The sequence below is a fragment of the Drosophila arizonae genome, chromosome X (assembly GCF_054131065.1).
Source record: "Drosophila arizonae isolate 15081-1271.41 chromosome X, UAZ_ARI_1.0, whole genome shotgun sequence".
NCBI lineage: Eukaryota > Metazoa > Arthropoda > Insecta > Diptera > Drosophilidae > Drosophila > Drosophila arizonae.
This window is the reverse complement of record NC_142927.1, coordinates 26,082,231-26,108,384: the sequence shown is the minus strand read 5'-3', so window position 1 is coordinate 26,108,384 and position 26,154 is coordinate 26,082,231. Positions and strand designations below refer to the sequence as shown.

General features: G+C 42.8%; 7 protein-coding genes across 8 annotated transcripts; 4 read left to right on the top strand and 3 right to left on the bottom strand.

Moving 5' to 3' along the window:
* Nucleotides 1-8: 8 nt before the first annotated feature.
* On the bottom strand, nt 9-2,669 carry eIF2Bepsilon (eukaryotic translation initiation factor 2B subunit epsilon). Its single transcript, XM_018014904.2, has 6 exons — nt 2,426-2,669; nt 2,211-2,335; nt 1,046-2,112; nt 747-983; nt 399-685; nt 9-321 (listed from the first exon to the last, which is right to left on the bottom strand). The coding sequence occupies exons 1-6, from the start codon at nt 2,516-2,518 to the stop codon at nt 85-87; spliced, it is 2,046 nt and encodes a 681-aa protein (XP_017870393.1). The 5' UTR covers nt 2,519-2,669; the 3' UTR covers nt 9-84.
* A 781-nt stretch (nt 2,670-3,450) lies between these two features.
* Ocrl (Oculocerebrorenal syndrome of Lowe) lies at nt 3,451-8,860 on the top strand. 2 transcript variants are annotated; one of them, XM_018014900.2, is made up of 9 exons: nt 3,451-3,587; nt 4,247-4,433; nt 4,541-4,820; nt 4,892-5,077; nt 5,782-6,126; nt 6,225-7,113; nt 7,178-7,355; nt 7,427-7,651; nt 7,752-8,860. In XM_018014900.2, exons 1-9 carry the CDS (start codon nt 3,471-3,473, stop codon nt 7,910-7,912), a joined length of 2,568 nt encoding a protein of 855 aa, XP_017870389.1. In that variant the 5' UTR covers nt 3,451-3,470; the 3' UTR covers nt 7,913-8,860. The 2 variants fall into 2 exon arrangements, with proteins under 2 accessions (XP_017870389.1, XP_089329718.1); XM_089473592.1 differs by lacking the exon at nt 3,451-3,587 and having other exon boundaries at nt 4,292-4,433; nt 4,533-4,820.
* LOC108618792 (uncharacterized) lies at nt 4,185-23,382 on the bottom strand. Its single transcript, XM_018014929.2, has 4 exons — nt 23,203-23,382; nt 22,855-23,142; nt 11,977-22,789; nt 4,185-4,381 (listed from the first exon to the last, which is right to left on the bottom strand). Exons 1-3 carry the CDS (start codon nt 23,380-23,382, stop codon nt 22,583-22,585), a joined length of 675 nt encoding a protein of 224 aa, XP_017870418.1. The 3' UTR covers nt 4,185-4,381; nt 11,977-22,582.
* On the top strand, nt 9,120-12,385 carry mof (males absent on the first). The gene has a single exon (XM_089473589.1). It carries the CDS (start codon nt 9,287-9,289, stop codon nt 12,059-12,061), a length of 2,775 nt encoding a protein of 924 aa, XP_089329715.1. The 5' UTR covers nt 9,120-9,286; the 3' UTR covers nt 12,062-12,385.
* On the top strand, nt 13,551-15,843 carry LOC108618782 (hsc70-interacting protein 1-like). Its single transcript, XM_018014919.2, has 3 exons — nt 13,551-13,720; nt 13,811-13,941; nt 14,052-15,843. The coding sequence occupies exons 1-3, from the start codon at nt 13,551-13,553 to the stop codon at nt 14,984-14,986; spliced, it is 1,236 nt and encodes a 411-aa protein (XP_017870408.1). The 3' UTR covers nt 14,987-15,843.
* LOC108618795 (uncharacterized) lies at nt 20,862-21,913 on the top strand. Its single transcript, XM_018014933.2, has 3 exons — nt 20,862-21,003; nt 21,067-21,249; nt 21,340-21,913. Exons 1-3 carry the CDS (start codon nt 20,887-20,889, stop codon nt 21,517-21,519), a joined length of 480 nt encoding a protein of 159 aa, XP_017870422.1. The 5' UTR covers nt 20,862-20,886; the 3' UTR covers nt 21,520-21,913.
* A 23-nt stretch (nt 23,383-23,405) lies between the features above and the next one.
* Miga (mitoguardin) lies at nt 23,406-26,135 on the bottom strand. Its single transcript, XM_089473597.1, has 3 exons — nt 25,596-26,135; nt 24,314-25,522; nt 23,406-24,006 (listed from the first exon to the last, which is right to left on the bottom strand). Exons 1-3 carry the CDS (start codon nt 25,659-25,661, stop codon nt 23,698-23,700), a joined length of 1,584 nt encoding a protein of 527 aa, XP_089329723.1. The 5' UTR covers nt 25,662-26,135; the 3' UTR covers nt 23,406-23,697.
* Between the last annotated feature and the right edge of the window lie 19 nt (nt 26,136-26,154).

Here is a 26,154-nt window from a genome sequence, read left to right as displayed (position 1 = left end):
CGCAAATGTCTTTTTAATTCAATAGTATTTTATGTTTGTAAAAGGAACACTTTTAGACAGCTGGCTAATCATCTTCTTCTTATCCTACTCATCATCCTCCTCCTCCTCATCGTCGTCGTCGTCGTCGTCATCGTCTTCGCTCGACTGGTTCAACCAGTCGACAAGCTTGGCGAGACTCTGCCGCAGCGTCGCATGCTCTTCACCATCCAGCTGATCGTACCATTTGTGGATGGCGTCCTCAGAAACAAAGTCTTTGTCGTACAGATAATGCACCACCTGGGAGATCTTTTCTTGCACCAACTTGTTCTCCTCGCAAATGTCCTAAAAGCAATGAACAAAACATTAATGAATTAGTTACAGCGTTGGCCCCAAATGAAAGTAGGAAACGGGCCGGGTACCTCCAGAGCTTTGAGACAATCCATCATGGCATCCTCGCTCTTAATGTAGTTGGAGACAACGGGTCCCAGTTGCTTGAAAACTGCATTGATGGCTACCATAATGTTGCCGTTAGCCGGCTCGACGATGCTCTCCATGGCAAAGACAGCCTTAACCACATTGAAGTTGACTTCCTTAAGGGACATGTTATACGCATAACGCGAGGAGTTAATCTCGAGTATAAGAAAGTCCGGATTGGATTTCTCGCGATAGCCGCGCGTTAACGAATCGATGACCTCCGAGAGGAAGACTGCAACGGCAGAGAATGGTAGTAATGTTGTTGCTTTATCTATTATGTGGTCCATGCTTACTGTTCGTGTCGTCGGGCAGCGGCGTCACCTGGCGAGATTCGTCCTCGTTGTCATCGTCGTCGCTGGAATAGCTGATATCGCTATCCGCATGCGCCGCATTCTGTAGGTCACACATTTTGGGTATGCAGAGGGTCGTTAGCTGTGGCATCAAGTGGTCGTCCGCATCAGAGTCGTCCGGATCACCAGTTGTCTGGTCATTGACAATGTATGCTGCTGGCCCAATGGCTTCCAGCTCAACTGAGAAATGGATTGGTGTGAATTGAAGGTAAGTAATTTAAAGAATCCCCTGAAGGCCTTACCATGCTCGAGCTCCTCGGTGCGCTGTGTGGTGGGTGAGCTGGTGACTAGCGTGTTAGCCAGCTTTGTGTTGGCGGGCAGGATGCACTTGGCGCCCAATACGCAGCCAGCGCTAATATCGCTATTCTCGTTGATAACCGCACCGGGGCCAATGACACAGTGCCGCAGCTGGCAGTTGTCCTTAATAATCACATCGGCCATGAGGAAGGCATTGTTGAGCTGGCAGTTCTTGCCTATGCGACAGTTGGCACCAATTACGCTGCAGCTGATTGTGGTGCCGGCATCCACATGGCTGCCCGCCTGTATGACAACGTTCTCCTGCAATGCCACCTTAGAGACGTTCGCCTCGGGGCTCTTGTAGATGTTGTCCTTGTAGAAGACATATTGCTGCTGTAGCTTGTAGACGCCCATGTCGGGCACCAGTGGATAGGCCCAACGGCTAATGATGTCCCGGCTGACCAGCTGATAGGAGAGCCAATTGTTCACTTTGTGCGCATACTGGGCAGGCGGCAGTAGTGCCACATAGATGCGGCTGTCCAACAGTTCCTCGTTAATCAGCAGGCCTCTAATGAAATCGTCACGTGTTTGGAAATCGAAATTGTCGCTAAACAGCGACAGCATCGATGGTGAACCGATGGCTATCTGTGGATCGAGCAGATTGTGATGCAGCGTAACGCACGAGTTGTTAAGGAACACATCAAGCGGTATTTGGTAGCGTGACTCCTTGTGATTCATGCGCAGTCGCTGATGATAGTGCAACCGGGTATTCTGTTTATCCACAGCGATTAAGAGCTCGTTGCCGGTGCGTTCATTGCTGCTGACGCAGTCCTTGAACACGAGCGTGGCGGCCGTGCCCTTGTCGAACTTGGCCATGCGCTTGTGCTGCTCAAGAACTGGACGCAGATCAGCATTGGTGACCGTGTCTGCGCCCAGCAGTATAAAATTGCCACGTATCAATGCCTTGGCATCCAGATCCCGCATCGCATCGCCAAAGCAACGGCAGCCTTCGCCGCCGATCACATGGACGGTCATCTTGAACGACCACGAGGCATAGGTGGCAATGCCTCGTCTGCAAGCAGAAGATATACATATGCATATGTAAGTTACAAGTTGACTAACGAAACGGGCATACCCCAATTTGAAATGGACACCCTATAGCATGCTTACTTGATGTGCTCGCGTATGCTCTGCAGATAAAGGCTGGCATATACAAATACCTCCTCGACGCCGCTGCGATTGAGCGCAATTAGAGCATAATCCAGCATGCTGACATTCACCAGTGGCAGTAGCGCCTGTGGGATGTGAATAAGAAATATATTGTAGCAACGTGCGTGGCCAAACCCAGTAGGAAAACAGCATATAAATAAAACTACTTATCGTACCGTGGAACCTTCGTCCGATAGCGGTTTGAAGTTCCACACATTGTTGTCTGCTATGAGCACAGCCTGGACTATTTCCTTTTGGTATTGTGACATATTTCTTCTTCTTTATGCGTTAAAGAGCCGCAAAACAATTTCTGCGTGCGACGGTAACGAAATTAATGTTGTGGCTGCTGTTAACAGCACTGTCAGCTGATAGTGTTGGTCAACAGCTAGATGCATTCGCTTGTGTTGCAGCCCTGGACTATGGGGCTATGTCCAATTTCAGCTGTTGACGTTGGTTTTATAGCTGCTCGAGTTGAATGTTTGTGCGTACCACTACTTGCCGTTGTTGTTTTTGTTGTGTCTGTTGTTATTGTTGCTCTTATATCTATATTCCGATTAAACTTAACAGAAATCGGCCTATGTGACTAGTGTGCAGTGTCTATATGAATTAAATGCAATAAATAATGAATTGCTGCAATTCAAAACAGCACCAAAGGCAGAATTACAATTATCGTCATCGCCAATAGCCGTTCGTTCTACGCGTCTGTGAATAAGTGACGGCGATTGCCTCTGTGTGTGTGTGTTTTGCTAGAAAAAAAGAAATAATAAAATAAAAATACTATACCCGCCCACACCCACCGTCCTAAAGTAGTAAAAAAAGCAAACAAGATATATGTATAGCTCAGGAAAGCAAATAAGAAATGCTTTTTAAGAAAGAAAACTATCCATGAAAGCTTCCTTGTGACGGTTTCGGTATTAGCATTAAGCAGACTAAAATAAAAACTAAAAACTAAGACCTCAAACTGGTGTCGTCACTCGGCGCTTGTGTTAACTAAAAATAGACACTCCAAAAGAAACCCACAAATTTGTCAGTATAACTAACCCCTTAACATCGTGGCTAGGGTCCATTCTGCATTCAACATTCCCGTGCTGTAGCCGTTTAGTACGTAATAATAACAAAAACAAACACTAGATACCAATAAAAAAAAAAAAAAAATAAAAAATAAAAGAAGCTGAAGAGGCTCTAAAAAAAGCCAGCCGAAGATATAAAAGCCGCTTAGCCATGGAACGCGGGAGCAACTACCCCAATGGCGCTGATGCAAGCGCAGCTGCAGTGCCAGTAAAAACAACGCTGTCAATTGTGCAGGAGCGCTTCAAGGCGGACGAAACAGTTCACCTGGTAAGCTATCTTGCTCCCATCATGAATAATCGATTGCTTGTTCTACCATTTGTGTTGCAACACCATATTCCCTGCTGGGTGTTTTCGTGTGTGTGTGTGTGAATGAACCTTGAGGACATAAGATAACATATCATGTAAACTTGATAATGAGCTGGAACTTTCAGTGAAATCGGAATCAGTGGTGATTTCCTTGGAACGTCGCTTGACATCCAACAGTTATCCATTTAGTGCACACAGGGTGGAGTCCAATTGGAATGCTCAATGGCCATTGTAAACAGCCTCCTATTTCAAGCATACAACCGAGCAGGCGTCATCCGTCTGATAAGAATGTTATTTGAAGCTCGCAATGAGGTGGAAATATGATGGATACGCTGCTCAAAGCGCAACGCTGTTATTTACTTAAAATGGACACCTCACAGTCAAGCCAAGCCAAGCCAAGTACGCAGCTCAGAGCTCGAACAGAGCAAAGTATTTATTTTGTGCAAATCGAATACCCAATTGGACTTTTTGATGCAGCTCAAATAGTTAAAACCAATTAGCTTTTACCGTCTTGATCTTTAGCTATCGATTAAGGTTATTAAAAAAAACTCAAGTCAATTGACGAAAAGTAAAGAGACTGAAAAATTGTATATTATTTCTTTGAATATATTAATTGATAGATTTTCGAAGCATATCAAATCAAGGGCCAGGAACATATTGAGGGGCTGCTAGCGCTTGTCTCCTCCGCATCAGGCGGAACATACGCGATCATATCGTTCTCTGTGCTCCGCACTCCATTGACGGCGAGCAATGACCTGAAAATAAACAAAGTGTTTCCGATAAACGCATCCTTTAAATTGACAACGGGTAGGTGTTAACTATAAATTTCTCTTTCTCTCTCTCTTCCCTCCCCATCTCTCTCCCACCTATTCGTCTGTGCTCAGTATATATTTAATATGTTGTAAGCTTTGCAGATAGCAAGGCGTCCAAAACGGAGCAGCAATTCGATCTGTGCACGGACGATGATCGACCAACCAAGTACTACTATTATTCAATGCGAACCGATCCCCTCGCGGTCGATTTCAATGAATTCTGTGCCAAAGTCAACACCTGCAAGAAGACCATGTGGGATGCCGAATTGCCGTCGGAGGCGGCGCTCAATTTTCGCTGGCTCGACGATTACCGTGAAATAGGCGAGGTGAAGCATGAGCTAAAGAAACGCGAGAGCGAATATATTATCTACAAGGATGTTATGTATGATTAGCTTCGGCTATATTCGTATTGACATTAATTCTTTAATTTATTAATGCCATCATCCTTTGCAGCGTCTACTGTGCCACGTGGAACGTAAATAACAAACCTTGCTGGGATAACAAAAATACGCTTCGCCCATGGCTCGCATCTGGCAAAAGAGCGCCGGACATCTATGCCATTGGATTGCAGGAGCTGGAGAACACGGCCAGAGCCATGCTCAATGGCAATCAGATGCAAATGTTTGCCACGCAGTGGGTGTAAGTGATCTAGCTACAACAATTGGCATTACGAAAATGCCGAAATCATTTTTCTTCTCGATTCGGGCATAACTGAAGGCCTAAACTACTTAAAAATTCTTTATATTACAGTCTTTATAATCATTATATTCTGTATTCAAACTAAGCTTAAAGAACAAATACGAATAATCGATTAATATCGATTAAAACGAAATGGGCTGAGCTATTGAATAAATATGATAAACTGCTACTCCGCATAGAATGCACGAATAAACATGTAAAATTTCAAGTCTCCCGCTTCTCGGCATTCCATGGCTATATCGACTCAACTCGTTGCCTTGATCAAGCATACATATATACAATATACAAAGCCATTATGCCCTGATCAGCGTATAATCAGCAGTAGTATAAAAGCCAAGTTAAAATATATTTATTTTATGGCACAGTTGTAGCAAATAATCGTTTGTTTAAAGAATTACGAATTTATCATTATTGTTACAGCTGTTGGCTTATCAAGAAGCGGAAAGTTGTTAATATGCTGAATGCGAATCTTCAATTAGAATAGAACATATAGATATATATTCCACGTCCGATAAAACTTTGAAAAGGTTAAATTTTAAGTTTTAGGTACATATATGATAGTCTCTTTCCTTAGTCAACAAATGATATGATTTTAATTGAATGTCGATTCTATCTCACTTTCTCTCTGTCTCTGTCCATCGCAGGCGAAAAATGTTGGAGAACCTGCATGATGATATGGAGTATGAGGAGTTGCAATCGGTGCGATTATCTGGCATAATGTTAACAATATTTGTTCGCAAAAATTTACGTCAACATATCGTGCGGTGCCGCGTGAACTCGGTGGCCCGTGGCGTGTTCAACACGTTGGGCAACAAGGGGGGCGTGGCTGTTAGCTTCCAGCTAAACGAGGCGAGCATGTGTTTTGTGAACTCGCATCTGGCCGCGCACATGGGCAACGTGGCGGAGCGGAATGAGGACTACAAGGCCATTGACGATTACATGCGATTCGAGGAGAACGGACCTCAGGTCCGCACTATCAACGACCACGAGTAAATGCAGCAAGCAACAGTGCAGTAAACAGATAACTAATCTATCTCTCTCTCTCTCTTTCGGTTTTTGTCTGTGCATTGTCTTTCCCTCACTTTAGTCACATTTTCTGGCTGGGGGATCTCAACTATCGGATACAGGAGCCGAATGGACAGCAGCGGCCGGGCCCCATGAGCGACGCGCAAACGTTTGAGCTGATGCTGCAGTACGACCAGCTGCGCACGGAGATGAGCTACGAGCGGTGCTTTAAGGGCTACACGGAGGGAGAGATTAAGTTTGCGCCCACCTACAAATACGACGTGGGCACCGACACCTATGACACGGGTGAGAAACAGCGCGCGCCAGCGTATTGCGATCGCGTCTTGTGGAAGGGCAAACTCATCGAGCAGTTGGAATACAATGGCGTCATGGAGATACGAGAAAGCGACCATAAGCCGGTATATGCCATATTCCGCGTGAAGATCAAGACACGCGATGATGACAAGTACAGGAAGGTCTTGGCCGAGGTGCTCAAGGCCGTGGACAAGCGCGAGAACGACAGTCAGCCGCAGATAACGACGGACCGATTGAACATTGAGTTCGGTGTGGTGCGGTTCAACGAGCCGGCCATACGGGACTTCAATGTGTCCAACGATTGCCCGCAACAGGTGGACTTCAAGTTCAAGGTCAAGGACTCGCACAACGATATCTGCGAGAAGTGGCTGCACGTGGACCCGCGTGCGGATAGCCTAATGATTGACTCCGCCCGCAGCATACGAGTGCGCGCTTTAATCGATGCAAATTCCGTGACGGGTCTGCTCAAGATGATATGCACCGCCGTCGATAAATGTGTGCTAGACATACTTATACTCCATGTGCGATCCGGCCGCGATATATTCATAACCGTAACGGGTGAATATCAGCCCAGCTGCTTTGGCCTCTCGATGGAGACGTTGTGTCGCACCGAGCGACCGATCGGTGAATACACGCTGGACGAAGTCAAGCAACTGGTAAGATATACGAACCTAAACAGATCATACAGATCATACACAGATTATATACCCATCGTTGTAGATGCTGGATGTGACGCCCGTGTATCGCGTGCCAATGCCCCGCGAATATTTCCTGCTCATCGATTACTTGCACAACCAAAGAGGCCAGCTCTTTCAGAGCTACGATCGCCGCCAGCCGCTCAGCAGTCAATTCAATGCGGTGCGCGATTGGCTGGACTCCTGGTCAAACGATCCATTTCGTAAGCTGCACTTAAACCAGCATTGACACCTCTGCAAATATACTATTACTATTGTCTCTATCCATTCGCAGCGGGCACCCCACAGACGGCTGCCGAGGCGCTGTTGCTGCTGCTCGATCTGCCGGAGCAGGCGCTGCTGGAGCCGTTTGTGGACGATCTGCTGGCCAGCCGCAGCAAAGCGGATGCCGAGAGGTACATAGACCTGTTAAGCGATCCCAAGCGCAACGTCTTCAAGCATCTGTGCCTGTTTCTCTGCGAGGGTGTTGAGCGCGGCGATTACGACGCCAACAATGTCGGTGCGTATCGATGATAAAGTGCTCTTGACGGCATTCTTATAAATAGACCTATGTGCTTATCAGCTGAATTAACTCGAATTGTTTATCCCGATGATTGCAGCCACGATCTTTGGACGCATTCTGTTGCGCAGCAGCAAGTGCAACGTGACCATTGATTATCATAGCCGATGCAATGAGTTCATGCAACGCTTCATACGCATCGAGAATCCCGATACAGTATCTGGTGGCAATGGACATGGCGGTGCCAGCTTGCAGACCTAATTGACGAATTCAAATCAATGTATATACATACATCTATATATGCATATATACATCTATGTATTAGCTACAGATATGGAATGTAAATTAGTTAGCTATTTATTTTAACTGTAATTCGAAAATGTATTCGCTTACGAGTAGTAGTTATTCTCAATGGCTTAGCATTTACGCACTATATATATATATATATATATGTATTTTATATATATATAGTTAATCTGCTCTTTGTTTTACTTGTTAATTGTTTACTGCACATACTATGCGAACTATTGAGTGAGAACTCAGATATCCATACATATACCCCTAACCATATATTAATACATATTGCGCTTGTTGCCTATGTTGGCCCAGAAAAATATTAGCCTAACGGAAAACTGTAGCGAACGTTTAATGCACTGATTTTTTTTTATACACATGGCTTCAACTTAAGAGATATACATATACATAAGTACACACATACACATATGCATACATACATATACACTAAAATATATGCATTTTGTTGTTCTTTCCAACGAATATTTAGTTAACACAAATGTATTTAAAATAGAAGTAAACCCATATTTATGGCAATTTAACTAGCAAGCCAATACTAGATTCAAAATTTGATTGTTGATTAAATTGATTTGCAAGATTATTGAACATTTAAAATGCATACATATATAATATGATTATACGCTGACTTAAAGTTGAATTTGTTTTAAAATTGTTTGGTTTGAAGCCACATATCAGCTTTCATTGTAAAACCGGGATTTTTTGAAAATTATCTTTCTAACATTCTACGTATATAATTTGAAAGTTTTTGATTTTGTGATAAGTATTAAAATAATTTAAGCACATTGTTTCGTAATTATGTTTAAATATGTATATCCATTGTACAATTTGATTTCTAAAAAAGAATTACTGCTGTTATTTCTGTTAAAATAAATAAATGTTTACAGCTAATTTTAATCAGACGTATACTTTTCTTTATCACTGTACATATAAGAACAATCTAGATTCAAACATGTGCTGCTATGCGCATGGGCTTGCGTGGAAATTTGCGCCAAAAGATGTTTGACGTTGCTCAACACTATTTTTGTTTTTGGCATGGGGAATGCATGCCACTTTCAGTTTGCTATATTTTAATAATTTATAAACTGCCAATTACTATATATTTTTATATTTGATGCTAAAACATATAATTATATTGAAATATTCGAAATTATAGCTAACCATGCATAATGTTATCGATATCTTGCAGTATGTATCGATGCAGTGGTACAGTTCCATCGCTATAACTTTTTGTTAGTGTTGTTTTTGCGTAGCAAAACAAATAGGACAATTTTTCATTTGAGCTGCTGGATTTATACGCGGTAAAAACTATAAACACATAAAATGTCCGACGAGGACTTTAAGAGACCAATATATAGAGGGGAAATGGCCGAAGGGGAGAGAACTTATGCAATGGTCGACAGACGACCGTCCACGCCGGTAGAAGATGCGGAAGCCGAACTTAAAGAGAATCTAAACATCAGTGGCTCCACGGAACCTTCAGACCCAGATGACAGCGAGGCCTACCGATCGCATGATACAAGTAGCACACCAGAGCCCGACAGTACAGCAGAGCCACCAGATCTGGACACATCTATAACGTCTCAAACGTCCCTAGACGAGGAGCACATTGAACAGCCAGTCATGGGCGAACAGCAGAGCTTAAGAGAGGAGAGCAGCAGCTCTAGTAGCTCTAGCAGCAGCAGTCCGAGTGATTCAAACACATCACCATCAGAGGGTAGCGATGATACCACTGAGGACGAGCCCTCACCCACCACAGTGGTCGATGTCAGCGATTTAACCGGCAACGACGACTTCAGCAATTGTGGTACAACTGAGAATGCGGAAAACGTTGCAGAAACTGTTCCGGCACCAGTTGATGCACCAGTTGACTCAGGAATTGAGCCAATTTCACCAGTGTCAGAGGAAACTGAGGTCGAGACGCAAGCAGAAATCCAAACTCTAACTCAAGTGCAAGAAATTCCAACGGAAGAGGCCATGGTGATTGAGACTCCACCGGAACCAGAACCAGGACCTGAACCGGAACCTGAACTGCCGCCGGAACAGCATCAACCACAGGAGTCAGAGGTCGTCGAGGAGCAAAATATGGAAATGGAAACTGAAGGACCAGCTTCACCAACCTCACCGGCATCACCAACTTCCCCAGCATCACCAACTGAAATGCCCGAAACACCGGCGTCGCCCACTGACGATTGTGATGAGGGTATTGATCTGCTCCCGCCCTATAAGCGCGCGCACTACGGAGTCGATCAGCCGATCCGATGCCAACAGTCACAGGAGCATCATGTCGACCTGAGTATGCCCATTCCACAACAGCAACTTCACATGCAGCAGATGCGCTTGGCGCCGCGGGATCCTCGTCAGAAGCCGTTTTTACTACAAGCTCAATTTGAAGCCATCTCGAGCAGCAGCGACGAGGCGAACAGTGTGGGCGACGAAGAAGAGGAAGATGAGGAAGACGAGTCTGATGATAATTCAGAGGAATGTGACACTGAGTCCAATGACTCGGATGTGATGATAATAGAACAGGACACGGACACCACATCTGGAGAGACGGCTACCGCAACAGAGACAACCGATGCAGATGCCGATGCTGATGCTGATGGTGATGGTGACGAGGATGATGATGACGAGGAGGATAATGACGATGACGATGATGATGGCGGCGAGCGTGATGGCAATAGTGGTGGAGACCAATTATTGCTGAACAAAATCGACATAGCCGACAATCCAGAGAAGATCTACTACATACGCCGCGCGGATGGCACCGTCCACGCTGGCCAAGTGCTGCAGTCGCGCGTCACTGACAACTGCGTCAGCCCGAACGAGTATTACGTGCACTATGTGGGCCTGAACCGTCGACTCGACGAGTGGGTGGGCCGCCATCGCATCTCCGACAATCCAGACGATTTGGGCGGCATCACGGTCACGCCCGTCCAGCCCGAGCCACTGAACTGCGATCAGCCGAGCACCAGCGCCAACGCCATTGCAATGGCCAACGCAACGAACCAACAGGGCGCAAGCGTGGTGCGGCCCAAGCGACAAGGCCACAAGGACTACTATCTGTCGGCATGTGAGAACAATCGATACGACTACAGCGACCGCAAGATGACGCGCTATCAGAAGCGACGCTACGACGAGATCAACCATGTCCAGAAGAGCCACGCTGAGTTGACCGCCTCGCAGGCGGCGCTAGAAAAGGAGCACGAGTTCATCACCAAGATCAAGTATATCGACAAGCTCCAGTTCGGCAACTACGAGATCGACACCTGGTACTTCAGTCCCTATCCGGGTGAATATGGAAAGGCGCGGGTGCTGTACGTCTGCGAGTATTGCCTGAAGTATATGCGGCTGGAGAAGAGCTACCGATACCACTTGTACACGTGCCAGGTGCGCAGGCCACCGGGCAAGGAAATCTATCGCAAGAACACCATCTCCATATTCGAGGTGAACGGCAAGGAGCAGCCGCTCTACTGCCAGCTGCTCTGTTTGATGGCTAAGCTGTTCCTCGACCATAAAGTACTGTACTTCGACATGGACCCATTCTATTTCTATGTGCTTTGCGAGACGGACAAGCGGGGCTGTCACATTGTGGGCTACTTCTCCAAGGAGAAGAAGTCGATGGACAACAATAATGTGGCCTGCATCTTGGTGCTGCCGCCGCACCAGCGCAAGGGCTATGGCAAGCTACTGATTGCCTTCAGCTACGAGCTGTCCCGCAAGGAGGGCGTCATTGGCAGCCCAGAGAAGCCGCTGTCGGATCTGGGCAGGCTCAGCTATCGCAGCTATTGGGCCTACACGCTGCTCGAACTGATGAAGGGCCGCTGCTCAGCGGAGCAGACGACCATCAAAGAGCTAAGCGAGGCGAGCGGCATTACGCATGACGACATCATCTATACTCTGCAATCCATGAAGATGATCAAATACTGGAAGGGGCAGAACGTGATCTGTGTGACCGCCAAAACAATCAACGATCATCTGCAGCTGCCGCAGTTTAAGCGCCCAAAGCTTACCATCGACTTGAATTGCCTCAACTGGAAACCGCATCCGCAGCCGCCACCCTTTGGAGAATCCTGGCGTAACGTCCGGCTCCAATGAGATTCGGACAATTAATGTTCTATCTATAATTTACAAAGAAAAATTTTTTTTTCAGCCTCAGCTAAATATCGAGTAAGAGAACCCGATACGATTATGATAAAAGTACCAATTTAGACAATTTAATTTTTAGGGGTTTTTTTTTTTTTTTTTTTTAAAGCTAATTTTTTTCATCACTAATTGATTTTGAAAAGTGAGAAAAATAACTTGAAACAGAGTGCATATTGAAACAATACAGATGTAATTCTGCTTTTGATCGAAAGGCATGCTTATATCATTAATATATATAATTAAAGAGCCAAGAAATAAACTAGTGTTTTCAATATATTTTTGTTGTCAAAGTTTCTAGCTAAAAGGCATATACATACTTGGTTAATTGGGTTAACAAAAAATAAAAATTGGCGACAAAAAAAGATTTACAAATTGGTGAGAAAATCATCTGAATTCAATAAATGCAATATTTTATTATTATTATTATTTTTTGATCAATTTTGCATACAACTTTTATATGTGTTCATGAATCAAATTTACAATATTTAAAAAATCAGAAAGCACACAAAAAAAGTCGACGTTATCGTAAATGAAAAAATGTAGTAATAAAATAATAACAGTTTCAACAAAAACAAATTTATTTTCGTAATATGTAAACTTTTTGCTCTCAACATAAATAATGATTGGGGAGAGGTTTTTGGGTGGTGTCTTGAGTCGACGTTGAAAAGTTCGAGCTTAAATTTGTTTAGCAAACTATTGCTGTACTTTAGATGCAATTTCTATAGCAGTTTTGAAGCGATTCTCGTTCTAATAATACCACTATTCCCCGTTCATTTGTGCATTTTCCCTGCTTTATTGTTCCTTCCCTCTTAATTTGTCCGTCTAACGATTTTTTTTCAAAAAGCGTCGAAGTGAACTTTCATGGAAATTAGTTTTAACCGCTATTTTACGATTCGATACATTTTGTTCAGCCAATGCAAAAATGTTGGGCTTTTCAGTGAGGGTCTTCTAAAAATAATCGTGGAGCAAATAGAAAAGGTGAAAATTGCAATAACCATAAAGAGTGCCCTTTTTTGTCGCTGGGTTTACATATATGTACATATATCAACATTTGAATTTTCTAGAAGGCCTTCACTGTCGAGGTGAGCACAATCACAATAAAGGAGCGATTGTGGATATATATCGATATATTTGATGCGTATATCGTTCAAGGCGATATTCGCTGATACTTGGAAAATTAAATACTTAGTAGCATCGATATATCTTTTCACAAGAAAAAATATAGGTCTCGATTCTCAAGTCAATGTATTCACAAATATATATACTCGATATCTAGTAGTTGTTTGTCAAAAGTCTATCTCTAAAACTCGGTCACTCTGACAACCGGAGAAAAATTTAGTTTCAGCTTATTGTGTGAGACGCATTTTACATACGTATAAATATATATATATCTGTAATTGTGTAGGAAGAATTTACGAGAAAATTAACGAAATTTCAAAAAATGGCTGCGCCAATGCAACATGAAGATTTGCTTAAGCTGAAAAGCTTTATTGATTTTGTCAATGCAAATCCTACTGTATTGAACATGCCTCAATTGCAATTTGTAAAAGATTTTGTGGAAAAGTTCGGCGGTAAGGTGCCTGAGGGCGATTTCAAGATGCCGGACGCTGGGTAAGTGTGTGTTTATGTGTGTGCGTGTGCATACTAGCTGGGTAATCCAAATCCTTGCAAGTTTTTCTTGAATTTTCTCTGCTTGTTTAGCAAATGCCCTTTCGGTGGCGATGCCGGTGCCAAGGCGAAGCCGGCTTTTACGGCTGCGGACGATTCAGACAAAAGTGATGAAGACGCAAGCGTTTCGGAGCCAGAGTCCGATGTCGAATTAGATATGGAAGGTAAGACTACTAACGCGCCAGTAATATATAACATACTGAAAAAGAAGAATACAAAATCACGTGTCCCAATCGCTGAACTTCCCAACCTCAATTTACATTTCTGTCTGCAGGTGTCATTGAAGCCGACAACGAACCAGCTCAGCCAATGGGCGATTCAGAAAAAGTGCCCACTGAGGAGGAAATCGATCAGGCCAGCGAATTGCGTGGTCAGGCCGCTGCTGCTTACAGCCAACAGAAATTCGACGAGGCCATCAATCACTATACCAAGGCCATTGAGCTGAATCCGGGCAATGCCTTATTCTATGCCAAGCGCGGTCAGGCCTTCTTGAAGCTAAAAAAGCCGAATGCATGCATTCGTGACTGCGACAAGGCTTTGGAATTGAACTGTGACTCGGCAGCTGCCTACAAGTTTCGTGGACGCGCCAATCGCCTGCTCGGCAAGTTTGAGGAGGCCGCCAAGGATTTGCGTCAGGCTTGCAAGCTGGACTTTGATGAAGAGGCCGACGAATGGTTGCGTGAGGTGACACCAAACGCCAAGAAGATCGAGCAGCACCGCATCAAGCAAGAGCGCAAGCAGGCTGAGCGCAAAATTAAAGAGCGTCAGCGTGCTCAAAACAGGGCTCGCAAGGAGCAGGCTAAGCAAAGCAGTGCTGGAGCCGGCTTTCCGGGAGCCGGTGGCTTCCCAGGCGCTGGTGGCTTCCCAGGTGCTGGCGCTTTCCCAGGTGGCGGCGGCGGCGGCATGCCATCCGGCTTTGATATGGGCGACTTGATGTCGAAAATGAAGGATCCAGAAGTGGCAGCTGCCATGCAAGACATACTGGCCAATCCGGCTAATATTTCCAAATACATGTCCAATCCGAAAATCTTCAACTTAATCAAGAACTTTTTCCCGCGCGGCTTCCCTGGTGGCGGCGCCGGTTTCCCAGCTGGCGATGCTGATGCCGACAATTCTGCCTTCAATGATTCGGAGGCCAAACGCGCCAACAACAGTGAACCAAAGCCCAAAAAGGAATCACCTGACTTCGTGGATGATGGGCTCGATTAAACATTACTAATCTGGCAATAACGCAGCAGCAACAAACAAAATTACCAAAAAGCAAGCGAATTGAAAAAGAAAACAAATAAACAACACACAGAGACACACACGCATACTTATGAGTTAGAGCGAGATAACAACGCGCGATGATAGGGAGGAGGATATGAAGAAGTCTAGAATATTTAATCATTACCTTAATAATTAATACAGTTTAGACACTTAAGCGTTGCTGCTGCATCAGAAAAAACAAGAGCAAGAAGAGAAAATGTTTCCTTATAACTTTAACATAAATTTATCGATGATATCTAGTTGAACTAAAGCTCGATAAAAGAAAAAACAACACAAGCTAAATAAATGAACACATTTAAAATTACAGAAACAACATCTACCCATACGCAAAGACACACACACACACACAAACACATACATACATATACACATAATCGAAGCATACACATTAAAAAATTAGCCTTAATTCTAATCCAATGCTGAAGATGATAAAACGAAATACAGTTAGATATATACATATACATATATATATATATACTTATATGTATTTATATACACAAACAGCTGAAATACGAAAAAACGAAAATTATAAATTGTACTGATCGCAGGATTTGAATTCTATATATTGTTATAAACAAATGCATTTAACAGTCATCACACACACACACATTCACACACCCCCACGCGCGTTTTTATTAAGGCCAAATTCCAATCGATATTAAGATGCGCCTTCGCATTGTTCTTGGCCAATATATTGTCAAACGTCATTAAATCATTCATTGAGCCACACACACATTTATACACCACCCAAGTCAAAATCATTGATGAAAATAAATTAATGAGAATTGGAACTGCAATCGACTCGTGTTTTCTCAATTTAATAAGCCTTATAACGAGTAGGATATATGTACCATATATATTGCCTGTCTGCCTCATAATCGCAATTTAATGTATTCATAAATGGAAGGTGAAATGTTAACGCAATTGTTGAATCATTAATTGAGTTTAATATTTTAGAGGGAATGTCATTACTGCAACGACTCGCTTGGGATGGGATATTCTGCACTGCAATTGGAACATATGTATATTGTTGTGGGTGTACGCATATATATAAATGTATACATAAATAACATACGCATTTATCAATATATTTTATATATATATGTTGATAATTGTTTATAAAAAAACATGAAGTTATTTATGACAACCTTGACGCCCCAAAGTATGCAATGGACAAAAGACTTGCTAGATATGTGGATATGTATATTTCATAGCTTGCAAAAAACTGTTAACACTTTTTCGTTGTCTGCAAAAAAGTGTCTTTCAGTGACACAGGCAAAAAATACTCAGACAGAAAGTGTTTTTGTCGCGTCTGGCTTAGCTCTCTCGCGCTCTGAGGGAGATAGTTGTTTCTGTTTTCGTTTCCTCAAGTCAAACACTGATCGTTTGCTTGAGTTAAATGAAGTAACGGTAAGTTGCGTTTGTATGGGTAATCACGCGCGATTGCTGCGTTCTTTTTGTATGTATGTATGCGTGTATTTACATGCACACGAAGGCAAAAACATTTTCTGCTGAGTTTGTTAGTCAAAGTGTTTCTTGCTGAGAGGCTTTGTGTGAGAGAAAATCGTGTTAGTTTTACGCGACACTCATGTGAGTGCGTCACACGAATGAGTCATCGCACTGCGTCTGAGCGAAACAGATGCTGAAGAAAAACAGAGAGTGACGCTCAGAGAGAGACGTGTCTACACAATTTTTTTTGAGTATGATGCGAGAAAGAGAATAAACGAAAAAACGCTCAACTCTCATTTGCAAGCTCTGGTATATTTGGAACATGAATACAAAAAGTTCGATGATGATGATATTGATGTACTTGTTGTTGGTATTATTCAAATTTAGGAAACGCCTCGCAGCACGATTTGCATAATAATTAAATATGAGCCGAAGGCCATATGAGTGACTGTATTATGATAGCTGTGTACTTGATAACGATGAGTCGCATTGATAACTGCAAATATGAAAGTTTTTTCAAGTACCCCGTATGAATGCGATATGAAAAGGTTAATAAACTCTCTGTTATGCCAGAACTTTTACCTGAAACAAGGTGAGTTTTGAAAAATAACAGAGCGTACATTTTTAAATTTTTAAGCAGATTGCTTCACTTTAGAATATTCATTCCAAAACCGTATATTGAAATTATTGTTTATCATATAATTCATAATAGAATTCTATTCATAAATATATTTATATGATCAAGATCATGTAAATAATGAAAGATTTATAGATTCTGCGAATTTACGTGGAACAACCTAGTCCAGCATTTTCCGTTTAAATTTATTCGCGTTTTCCTTGAGACAGTCGCAGCGGCAGTAGCAACAGCGCAGTTAACCCAAACAGTATCCACAAACACACACACACACGGTCGCAAATGCATATTATTTTTTATTGCATTACTCATAGTCACCCCATTCTCCTAGAGCGCGCGCACTCTCACTCTCTTTTTCACTCTCTCTCACTCTAACAAGTGACTCACAGGAACTGATAGCCTCGCAGTGCAATGGCAGCAGTCGCCGCTCTCGCCGCGCTTACTCATTAGATAAATTGTAATACGAAGAGCAATTAACCGTTACAATGGCCAATTCTGTTGTTGTGCTCAAACAAAATGCACTAACAATAACAATAACAATACCCATAAAAGCGCGCGACATTGATGTGAAGTTATTTTTTGTTTGTTGCTTATCGTAGACTCATGACGTCATGGTCGTCATCGTTTGGCTGACTGGTTCTTGAGTGAATGAGTCGCGCTACCACTCAACAACAACAGCAACAACAACAAAAAAAAAAGCCACCAACAACAACAGCAACTTGTTGTGCTTTGTAGTAGATTTGTTTGCTTATTCGCTTCTTGTTTTTGTACATTAGCACTGCGGGCGTGTACGTTGACGCCGCTGCCGCTGCCCTCGGAGCAGCCAAGCTGTCATCCGGCCAGCCGGCCAGACGGCGAGCCAGCCAGCTGGCAGAGGCAAAAGGCGTAAACGAAATTGAAAATACTTTGCAGTTTCAGTTTCGTTTTTAACGTACGCGCGCCAAGACGCAAAAGCAACAGCTCGAAAACCAAACGCATTGCCCAATACGAATTCTCAATACAAAACACAAGTGTGACCAGCGCCTGCGAATTCAATTCGTGTATCCAAAAAGTAAGCGATCGTATCGAAAATTTATGCGTAAACTAGGCAGGCAGGCACGCTACATACATACATGCATGTGTACATGCATACACTCATGTGTGCAAGTGTGCGTGTGAGTGCATATTACGAATTCAAAATTTACACGTTTTACTAGCTCCAATTTTGTGTGCGCGTTGATGAAACGTAGACATTTTTTTTAAATAAAACCATAACAAATTGGCAAGGGATCAAGTTCAGGGCGTGGCATATTATCATTCACATACAGAAACGACACCGAATTCCCAAGGAACGTGCTCCCTGAGTGGGTCAATAATAATGAGCTCCATTAGCGATGATCTCATGGCGGGACACTTGCAGAACGCAGCCGACGCCGCAAGCAGGCAGGCGGCAAAAATGGCAACAACTAAATAACTGATTGCTTCAATTACCGTTATCAGTTTTTTCTCTTGCTTTTGGTGCGCTGGCAATCAAAACTCTGATTGACCTAATCTTTGCTGTTGCTGCTGCTGTTGTTTGTTTGCGGTTCTTTCATCAGCGAGATTCAAATTTATATGCACATTTCTGATATATAAACATGGTTCGAGCATGATATCATTTTCAAAAGAAAAAAAAAAAAAATTAAAACCGGCGCCTGTTGCTACCTTTGTATATTGTTTTTTGTTTTATTGTTGATATTTGAAAAAAAAAAAAATGTGAAAAAACGAGAAGCACATGTATGTATGTATACACGTACATACATACATATTTAAAATGTAGACCCTCGAGAGCGTAACGGAAATCCGCTCAGTAATCAGCATAAAATGTGGTTCGGTTTGTTTTGAATGCCTGTTTCTTCAGCTTCTTCATTTGATTGGTGTTTTTGTTGTAGTTTTGAAGAGGGCAGGGCTCGAATTCGAAACTTGAATATATTATTTGTTTTGTAATTTGTTACGTCATCGCATTCGACCAGGGTAAATGCTGTAGAGGATGGCGTCATTGTTTTTGTTTTTTGTTTTTTTGTGCTGGAAGCGTCTGAGTAATGTCATAAAGACCTTGATGCCATAGACGAGGCATTCCATACATACATAAGCAATGAGCAATGAAAAGTGTAATTAGATAGATTTGTGGAAATGGCAAATAAAACTTGTTCAGACAGATGCTCGAATCTGCAATCTGAGGATCTACTAATGTACATACATACATAAATATGTATCTCAGTATGTAATTGTTATACTGAGATTCATATGTACATACATATGTATATATGCATATAGACATGCCGATCTTTAAGCAATCGCCCATTGCTTCCACTCGCTCAACACTTGCCATTTGGGCACACACACATACACACACACGCATTTACGCGCGCCCCCATTTCAAAAAGTTTATAGACAAAAATCATGCACACACACACATATATATGTGTGAACCTATGAGTATATGTATGTATGTGTATACAGTATGTATGTGTGTATATATTTTAACAAAATTTTCAATTTTCCATCGAAATATTTAGCTGAAGCACAAAAGGCAGCAGCAGCAGTAGCAGCAGCCATAAATCCCATGACGTCACTCTATGGCTATAAAAGACGACCACTGATACATAAAGAGCGAGAGAGGGTGTGTGGGTGTGTGTTTGTGTGTGAGAGAGAGAGGCATATACTATGTATGTAGGCATGACAGTAAATAGATTTTCATGTTTCTCCTGCGCTTTTCTCAATAACATTTGGCGCGCTCAGCGAGGCCGAAAATTCGAAAATGTTTAATTTTAGAATTAAATAATAACAAATTATTTTGGCCAAAAATACTACAGTGCGATTGGGCATGGCCGGGGGGCGTAGCTAGGGCAGCAGCAGCAACAGCAACAGCAGATCTGTAACAACTGTAAAAACATTGGAATTCAACCAACAAACAACATAATCAATTATTTACTTATGTAAATATGGCATTGTATACAAACGGACAATATTCGAAATCAAAACTTAGTCGGGCATTCAATATTTTCAGTTAGCAACTTCCAAAAAATACGAAGAGATCAAAATTTACACTTTATATGCAGACATGAATATTTGTGTAGATTAATAGGTCCTATAAGCTTCTCTATACATACACATATGTATATGTCTATGTATATATATTTATTTCAAAATACTGAGGGGACGTACATATCTATCTACTAATAATAAAAGTTCTCAATATAACGTTTTTATAGGATTTTTAAATAAATAGTTTTTTTTAAGAAATCGTACTTCTTTTTCGAAAAATGTGATGAGAGTATATTAATACAGTTTCTATTTGCATGAGAGAAATTTTAATTTTTTATATTTGCATATTTATCATAAGTTTTAGATCGGGACCTATTATAGCTTCACTAAAGTTGTCCCCTTGTATTTCTTATTAAAAATTAAAAAAAAAAAAAAGAAAACTAAAGATTTCGAAATGCGATTAGAGGTTTACCGCATGTAAATTCTTTTATGAATTTCTATCTAATTTGGATCAATCACATCACATTAGAATATCATCAATTTAGAGTATTTAAATAAATACTATGAATGTACCTAATTTTGTGCAATGAATCAATGATCCATATTTATAAATTATACTATGAAAGCAATTCGTGTCTATTTGTTTAAATAGTTCGATTGAAAGCTGCTAAATTGGACAATTGGTTTACTTTCTTTCAGACCCAAGAAACACCCACCTTAACCAGCCACCGTCTAAGTAACCACCGCCAAGATGTCTCACTCCGTGACCATAACACGCACTACCACCAGCACCACCAACACCTCCTACATTGTGCTAAACACTGGCTACATTAAGACCTTTCCGGGTATTTTGAAGCTCTTCCAGCTGGTAATTAAATTGATGCATAATTGTTGGTCCACCCTAATAACTCAATTTCTGTGTGGTGCATAGCTCATTGGCGTTGCTGTGGTCACCCTGATGGCGATGCACTACAGTGATAGTGTCTACTATCGCCAACAGCAATATCTGTTCCACTACTTGATGGCCACCACATTTATGATAGGGACATTTTGTTTATTCCTAGCGTGTCTCACATCGCTGAGCACGGGCGGACTCATCGCCAAGACGATCTACGTGAGTGAACAAAATATTATGATAGTTCTAATTTGAGCTGTGATTGCAAATGTAATTTAATCAACCTCAATTGGGCTATTCCATTTATAGGAGCTGATCTATCACTCTGTTGCCGCCATACTGTTGCTCGTCTCGTCCGCCTGCTTGCTAATTAAGCTGCGTGATAACAGGCACGATGCCTATATGGCGGCCGGTGTTCTGGGCCTGGTCAACACGGTGCTCTACTTCATAAGCGCATTCCTGGCACATCGCTCGTATCGCGGCATTTAAGCGGAAAACTCAATCGCTGGCATTTCGCGAGATCTAATATAAACAGTTCATCAGAAACAGAAACAGAATTAGAATCAAACTCAGAATCAGAAATGAATATAGCTATGCTATAGTCAATTACAGCCCAAGCCATACAAAGGAGTCTCTCTGTTCTACTGTATAATTGTAAAAATTTTAATTTGTGGCGCTATTGAGTAATTAATCATATTACCTGCATACAAACATCTATATATACATACTATATATATTAATTTTATAATATCGTTTTTCTTTTTATTGTTTTAATTATTGTTTTTATTTTATTTGTGCTGTACTCTTATCTCAGTGTCTGTCTTTTATACCAAACAGCATATATTGTATTCGAATAAACGTGTCTTTATGTTTTTATACAAAATGTGTTTACTTCATAAATCAAACTGATCTACCCGATATTAAAGTCCTGCTGAAGTAAGAAAAGTAAATAAATATCGTGTATCGAGTTCAAATCGATTCTTGCTTGTAAATCGAACCAGAAAGTGTCAAATTATATATATGTATTATTACTAATATATTATTCATATTTGAAGGGAAATAAAATGTTCATATATCAATCATTTAATGCCGCAAAACAATATATAAAAATATTTAATCAAATTTTCTATATGAACCAAAGTTTGGTTCACGGGTAACAATTTCAAAGGAACACAGAAATTTTTGTTGTGCAGCCCTGGCTTTTAAACTTTAACGTCTTTCGTGATCAAAACAAAGTTCAAACTTATGAACACAATAAAAAATTCTTTTCGAATAACTCAATGATTTTAACTAATTTCAATAAAATTGGAATACATTCGTTCAAATATGTTTTATTCTGCTCCATGTTGAAGAAAAATTTAAAAAAGGTATGAACTATTATAAAAATCAGCAATGCTTTATGAATTGAATATGTATATGTATATGTATGTATATATGTATGTGTATACTATTATAATATTATAAACATGGTTTGAAGAGTAATAATATTTCATAATTCAGCCTAATCCCACTTGAATTATTTTCAAATTCTTCAAATTTTTAGTTTTGAGCTTCAGAAGGCGTGTCTGTCCAATTGGAAATAATATTGACAGGAATGGATCATGAAAAAGACGACAGCAACACATATATTGATGGCTATGAAGTACATGAGTCCGACTATAAACTCATTGCACGAGAGCTCCAAAAAGGGCATGCGCTCGTGGAGTATGACCGAGTCTATGAAGAGCACCACCGAGAGGACGCCGCCGACTAGCATCATCTGTGGATCAGGTGGAGGGGGTGACAGGTGCAGGTGTGTAAGGTGTGTCGGCAATAGGCGCTTACCGCATTGGAGGTTATGAAATTAATGTTAAAGTGGCTCAGGTATTGGGCGCGTATTAGTAGCATCACGACGAACGTATAGAAAATGGTCAGCACCAGCGTCCACTTCATGTAGAAGAGCTCCAGCCAGGTGAGATGCGCACCGCCCACACTGTCTACGATGAACGTGCGTTGGCATCGATTGCGGCCACCGCCGATCGGTGGCGCCAGCTTGTAATCGGTGTGCATCGCCACATCCTGGTTAACGTACACGATCTTGTTGAGCATGTGCAGGGCACCAAAGCAGCAGATCTGCAGCAACAATGAAACAATGAGATCACGGAACAGGAATGGCAAGACAGGCCCACTCACGAAAGCGCAGAACGCTACAAAGCCGGTGCTAAAGCCCAGACCTCTGCACATCTTGCGACGACGAGCTGACAGTAGCGACTGGCCAACACAAGGAGGACACGCAATCCACATGTTGTCGCCACTGCTGGTGCAGTTGCAATCGGAGATGCCTCGTGTGGGAGAAGAGCAGCTGGTTTGCATGGCTGGCAGTGAACAGTAAACAGTTTTATTTTACAAATGTTTTTTGGCGACTTTAATGCAGTTCTTAATTATAAATGTGCAAGTGCTTTGTATGTGTGTTAGTGTGTGTGTATACATGTGTGGAGCTCTAAAATTAGTCAACGTATGAGTGTGCTTATGGCATGAAATTGTGTGAAATTGCCATCAAAATATAAACAAAAACTTTGGCCATATACCCCAACTAAATAAACAATATTATCATCATTATTATCATCATCATCATCATCTCCTTCTTCTTCGTCCTCTTCTGTTTTGTCAACCTCTGTCTATGTCTCTCTATTGACTAAACTTAACGCCAATGTTGTTGACGCGCGTCTGCATATGCTTCAGCACATCCTCCGAGAATTCCTCAATGGTAGTGAAGCGACTCTTCTGGAAGCTGTAAATGTCCGCCAAGAAGGCCAGCAGTTGCTCCCGAAAATAATGGCAAATATCACGTAGATTCTCGTTGGGCCCGAAAAAGCCCCAGGCCATCAGAGGTGATATCTGTTCCGATATCACATAGAAGTGGGCCATAAATCCATTTTGAAATTTAAGCATACGCTTCTTTGCCTTTAGCACCGACCAGACAGCCGTTGTCAGCGCCTGGAATAGAGAGAGAGAGAGAGAGAGAGGAAACAGAGATTAAATGCCATTCAGTAAGTCAGCAGAGAGAGCGGGACATAGAGAGGAGAAAAGGAAGAGAAAGATTCGGAGCTGGCTAGCCTCGCTCAGCTCTCTTGACAAATTGATACTTAATTAAGCTGCTTATCGATTAGTAACTCCATTTCTGTTTCAGTGTTGAAAACGGTATTCGTTAACTGCTACTGTTAACCGATTCTGTTAGCAGGTTAACAGATCTAGCTTTTAGGTGACATTTCAATTCATAGTTTGTTCGCTCTGTTTGTCGTACCGTTTCTTTGAAGCCATTGGACAGCCAACGATTCTGAACAACGGCCGTAACGCTAGCTGGTGGCGCATCCAAGTCCCGGAACGAGTCCAGTATGATGAAGTCAAGGCAAATGTCGTAAAATGTCATCGCCTTCACATTGCGCTGCTCGAGCTCCATTTGGATGCACGGCCAGTTGCTGGGCTCCTGCAGATAGTTAACCATATCCTCGTAGCCCACTAGGAACTCTTTGGTGTCCTTGTCACCCAGGCATAACAGATCGGTCAGTATCTGTCGGCCCGCATCGCAAATCCATTGCCCGACGGCCGCATCTTTGAATAGATACTGAAAGGCAAGTCGTACGCAGTGCAGCTTGGCCAAATATTCGGTGTCGCTGCTGCAGTGCATCAGCTCGGTCCGCATCGTCCGACAGGGCACTGTGTACTCTTCGTGATGCTTCAGCGCAGTCTGAAACAGCGGATACTCTTCGTACGCCATCTCAATAAAGCCATCGAATTCGCGCAGATCGGCCACTTGGTCCAGGGCTGAGGCGAAGCTTTCTGCGGAATCGAAGTTGGGATCGGAGCCAACGCGACTCAATACGCTGCCCGACTTTCGCGAATGCCGATCGTCGTCCCCGTCTCCGGTGGCAGCCAATCCGTCCTCCTCAGCCTCGTCTATGGAATGTTCCTCGCGGAAGAGCACCGAGCGCTGATCAAGGAAGAGAAGTTCGCTTTGCTCCTGCAGCGTATACGCCATTTCCAGCAGGTTCTGAATCTCACGACAAAACTCCGAGTCTTCGGCTGTTGTCAGCGAGGCTGGTACTCCGCCGGGCGAATAGTGCGCGGCCAGTGCATCTTCCCAAAAGTTTATCACTGTATCCAGTGCCTCCATGCCCATCACACCCAGCTGTTGGGCCGTCAGCTGCGGCACTACTCCAGCGCCACCGGTCCCTGCCAATTGCTGATTCTGTGCCATGGCACCAATAGAGCCCGACGCCATTGACAGGCGATCCGAGTACGCCACCGTCGAGCCAACGGGACTGCCCGATCGCGCCGATGCCTTCGAGCCAGCCACGGACGTCAGATCGTTGGGACTCCGCATGCTATTCCGTGTGCGTCGTCCGGTATACTTGCGCGGCCTTCGGATGGGACGCGGCGGCTTTCGCCGTCGCAGGAACCGTGATAGGACACTCATCAGGGCTACGCCGGCTGTCAACGAGAAGAGCACAACCTGCAATGGAAATGGGAGGCGATCGCATTAGGTGACTGCTAACCCGGCTGAGTTGAATGAAAACTGTACACACTTTTGTCGTTGTGGATACCCGAAAGGGCAGGATGCTCCATCCTGGCGTGGCCAGGGGACGACTCATGCCTCACTTAACTGTGGAATACTTTGTACTCGGGATTCTGATTGGGATTGTGCGTGATTTTAGGTTAAACTGGACGGTCCCAATTACGCGCGCAACTTTCAAGTCGCGTGCACATGGGCCGTTGTTTTTGCTTTCGCCAGCTTTGAATCGCGTGTTGTTTGCCCGAGTTGTTGTTGCAGTTGCCTGATGTTGTTGTTCTTGTCGCTGACCTTTTGGAGCACGTTACAGCAGTAGAAGTATTATCGTTACTTCTTCACTGATCACTTAACACACACACAAGAGCGTAAAGTTGTTTTGATAACAACTTAGTTTATGTGTTAATCAAATAGCAGTCGAGTGAAACTTTCACTTTCTTCTCCAAAACAACAATTGCATCACAATCGAAGGTTTGGCCTACAAATATGAATAGCGGCGTACTACCTGCAGTTGTTGCCAGTAAACCGAGCCGATAGTTGGTTATCGATACCCGATACAGGTTGTTAACAGCTTATTG

Excerpts from the sequence above, each read along its gene's own strand:
- LOC108618792 (XM_018014929.2), bottom strand. The coding sequence starts at position 23,382 with ATGCAAACCAGCTGCTCTTCTCCCACACGAGGCATCTCCGATTGCAAC. Across the intron at positions 23,143-23,202 it reads TTGTAGCGTTCTGCGCTTTC|ATCTGCTGCTTTGGTGCCCT; the intron begins GTGAGTGGGCCT and ends TTGTTGCTGCAG. Across the intron at positions 22,790-22,854 it reads ATTTCATAACCTCCAATGCG|ATGATGCTAGTCGGCGGCGT; the intron begins GTAAGCGCCTAT and ends CCTGATCCACAG.
- Ocrl (XM_018014900.2), top strand. The coding sequence starts at position 3,471 with ATGGAACGCGGGAGCAACTACCCCAATGGCGCTGATGCAAGCGCAGCT. Across the intron at positions 4,434-4,540 it reads ATCCTTTAAATTGACAACGG|ATAGCAAGGCGTCCAAAACG; the intron begins GTAGGTGTTAAC and ends TAAGCTTTGCAG. Across the intron at positions 7,652-7,751 it reads TTACGACGCCAACAATGTCG|CCACGATCTTTGGACGCATT; the intron begins GTGCGTATCGAT and ends CGATGATTGCAG.
- LOC108618795 (XM_018014933.2), top strand. The coding sequence starts at position 20,887 with ATGTCTCACTCCGTGACCATAACACGCACTACCACCAGCACCACCAAC. Across the intron at positions 21,004-21,066 it reads TTTTGAAGCTCTTCCAGCTG|CTCATTGGCGTTGCTGTGGT; the intron begins GTAATTAAATTG and ends TGTGGTGCATAG. Across the intron at positions 21,250-21,339 it reads TCATCGCCAAGACGATCTAC|GAGCTGATCTATCACTCTGT; the intron begins GTGAGTGAACAA and ends TTCCATTTATAG.
- eIF2Bepsilon (XM_018014904.2), bottom strand. The coding sequence starts at position 2,518 with ATGTCACAATACCAAAAGGAAATAGTCCAGGCTGTGCTCATAGCAGAC. Across the intron at positions 984-1,045 it reads CACCGAGGAGCTCGAGCATG|TTGAGCTGGAAGCCATTGGG; the intron begins GTAAGGCCTTCA and ends TCCATTTCTCAG. Across the intron at positions 322-398 it reads ATTGTCTCAAAGCTCTGGAG|GACATTTGCGAGGAGAACAA; the intron begins GTACCCGGCCCG and ends CATTGCTTTTAG.
- mof (XM_089473589.1), top strand. The coding sequence starts at position 9,287 with ATGTCCGACGAGGACTTTAAGAGACCAATATATAGAGGGGAAATGGCC.
- Miga (XM_089473597.1), bottom strand. The coding sequence starts at position 25,661 with ATGAGTCGTCCCCTGGCCACGCCAGGATGGAGCATCCTGCCCTTTCGG. Across the intron at positions 25,523-25,595 it reads GGGTATCCACAACGACAAAA|GTTGTGCTCTTCTCGTTGAC; the intron begins GTGTGTACAGTT and ends TTTCCATTGCAG. Across the intron at positions 24,007-24,313 it reads CCAATGGCTTCAAAGAAACG|GCGCTGACAACGGCTGTCTG; the intron begins GTACGACAAACA and ends TCTCTATTCCAG.
- LOC108618782 (XM_018014919.2), top strand. The coding sequence starts at position 13,551 with ATGGCTGCGCCAATGCAACATGAAGATTTGCTTAAGCTGAAAAGCTTT. Across the intron at positions 13,721-13,810 it reads TTCAAGATGCCGGACGCTGG|CAAATGCCCTTTCGGTGGCG; the intron begins GTAAGTGTGTGT and ends CTGCTTGTTTAG. Across the intron at positions 13,942-14,051 it reads TGTCGAATTAGATATGGAAG|GTGTCATTGAAGCCGACAAC; the intron begins GTAAGACTACTA and ends TTCTGTCTGCAG.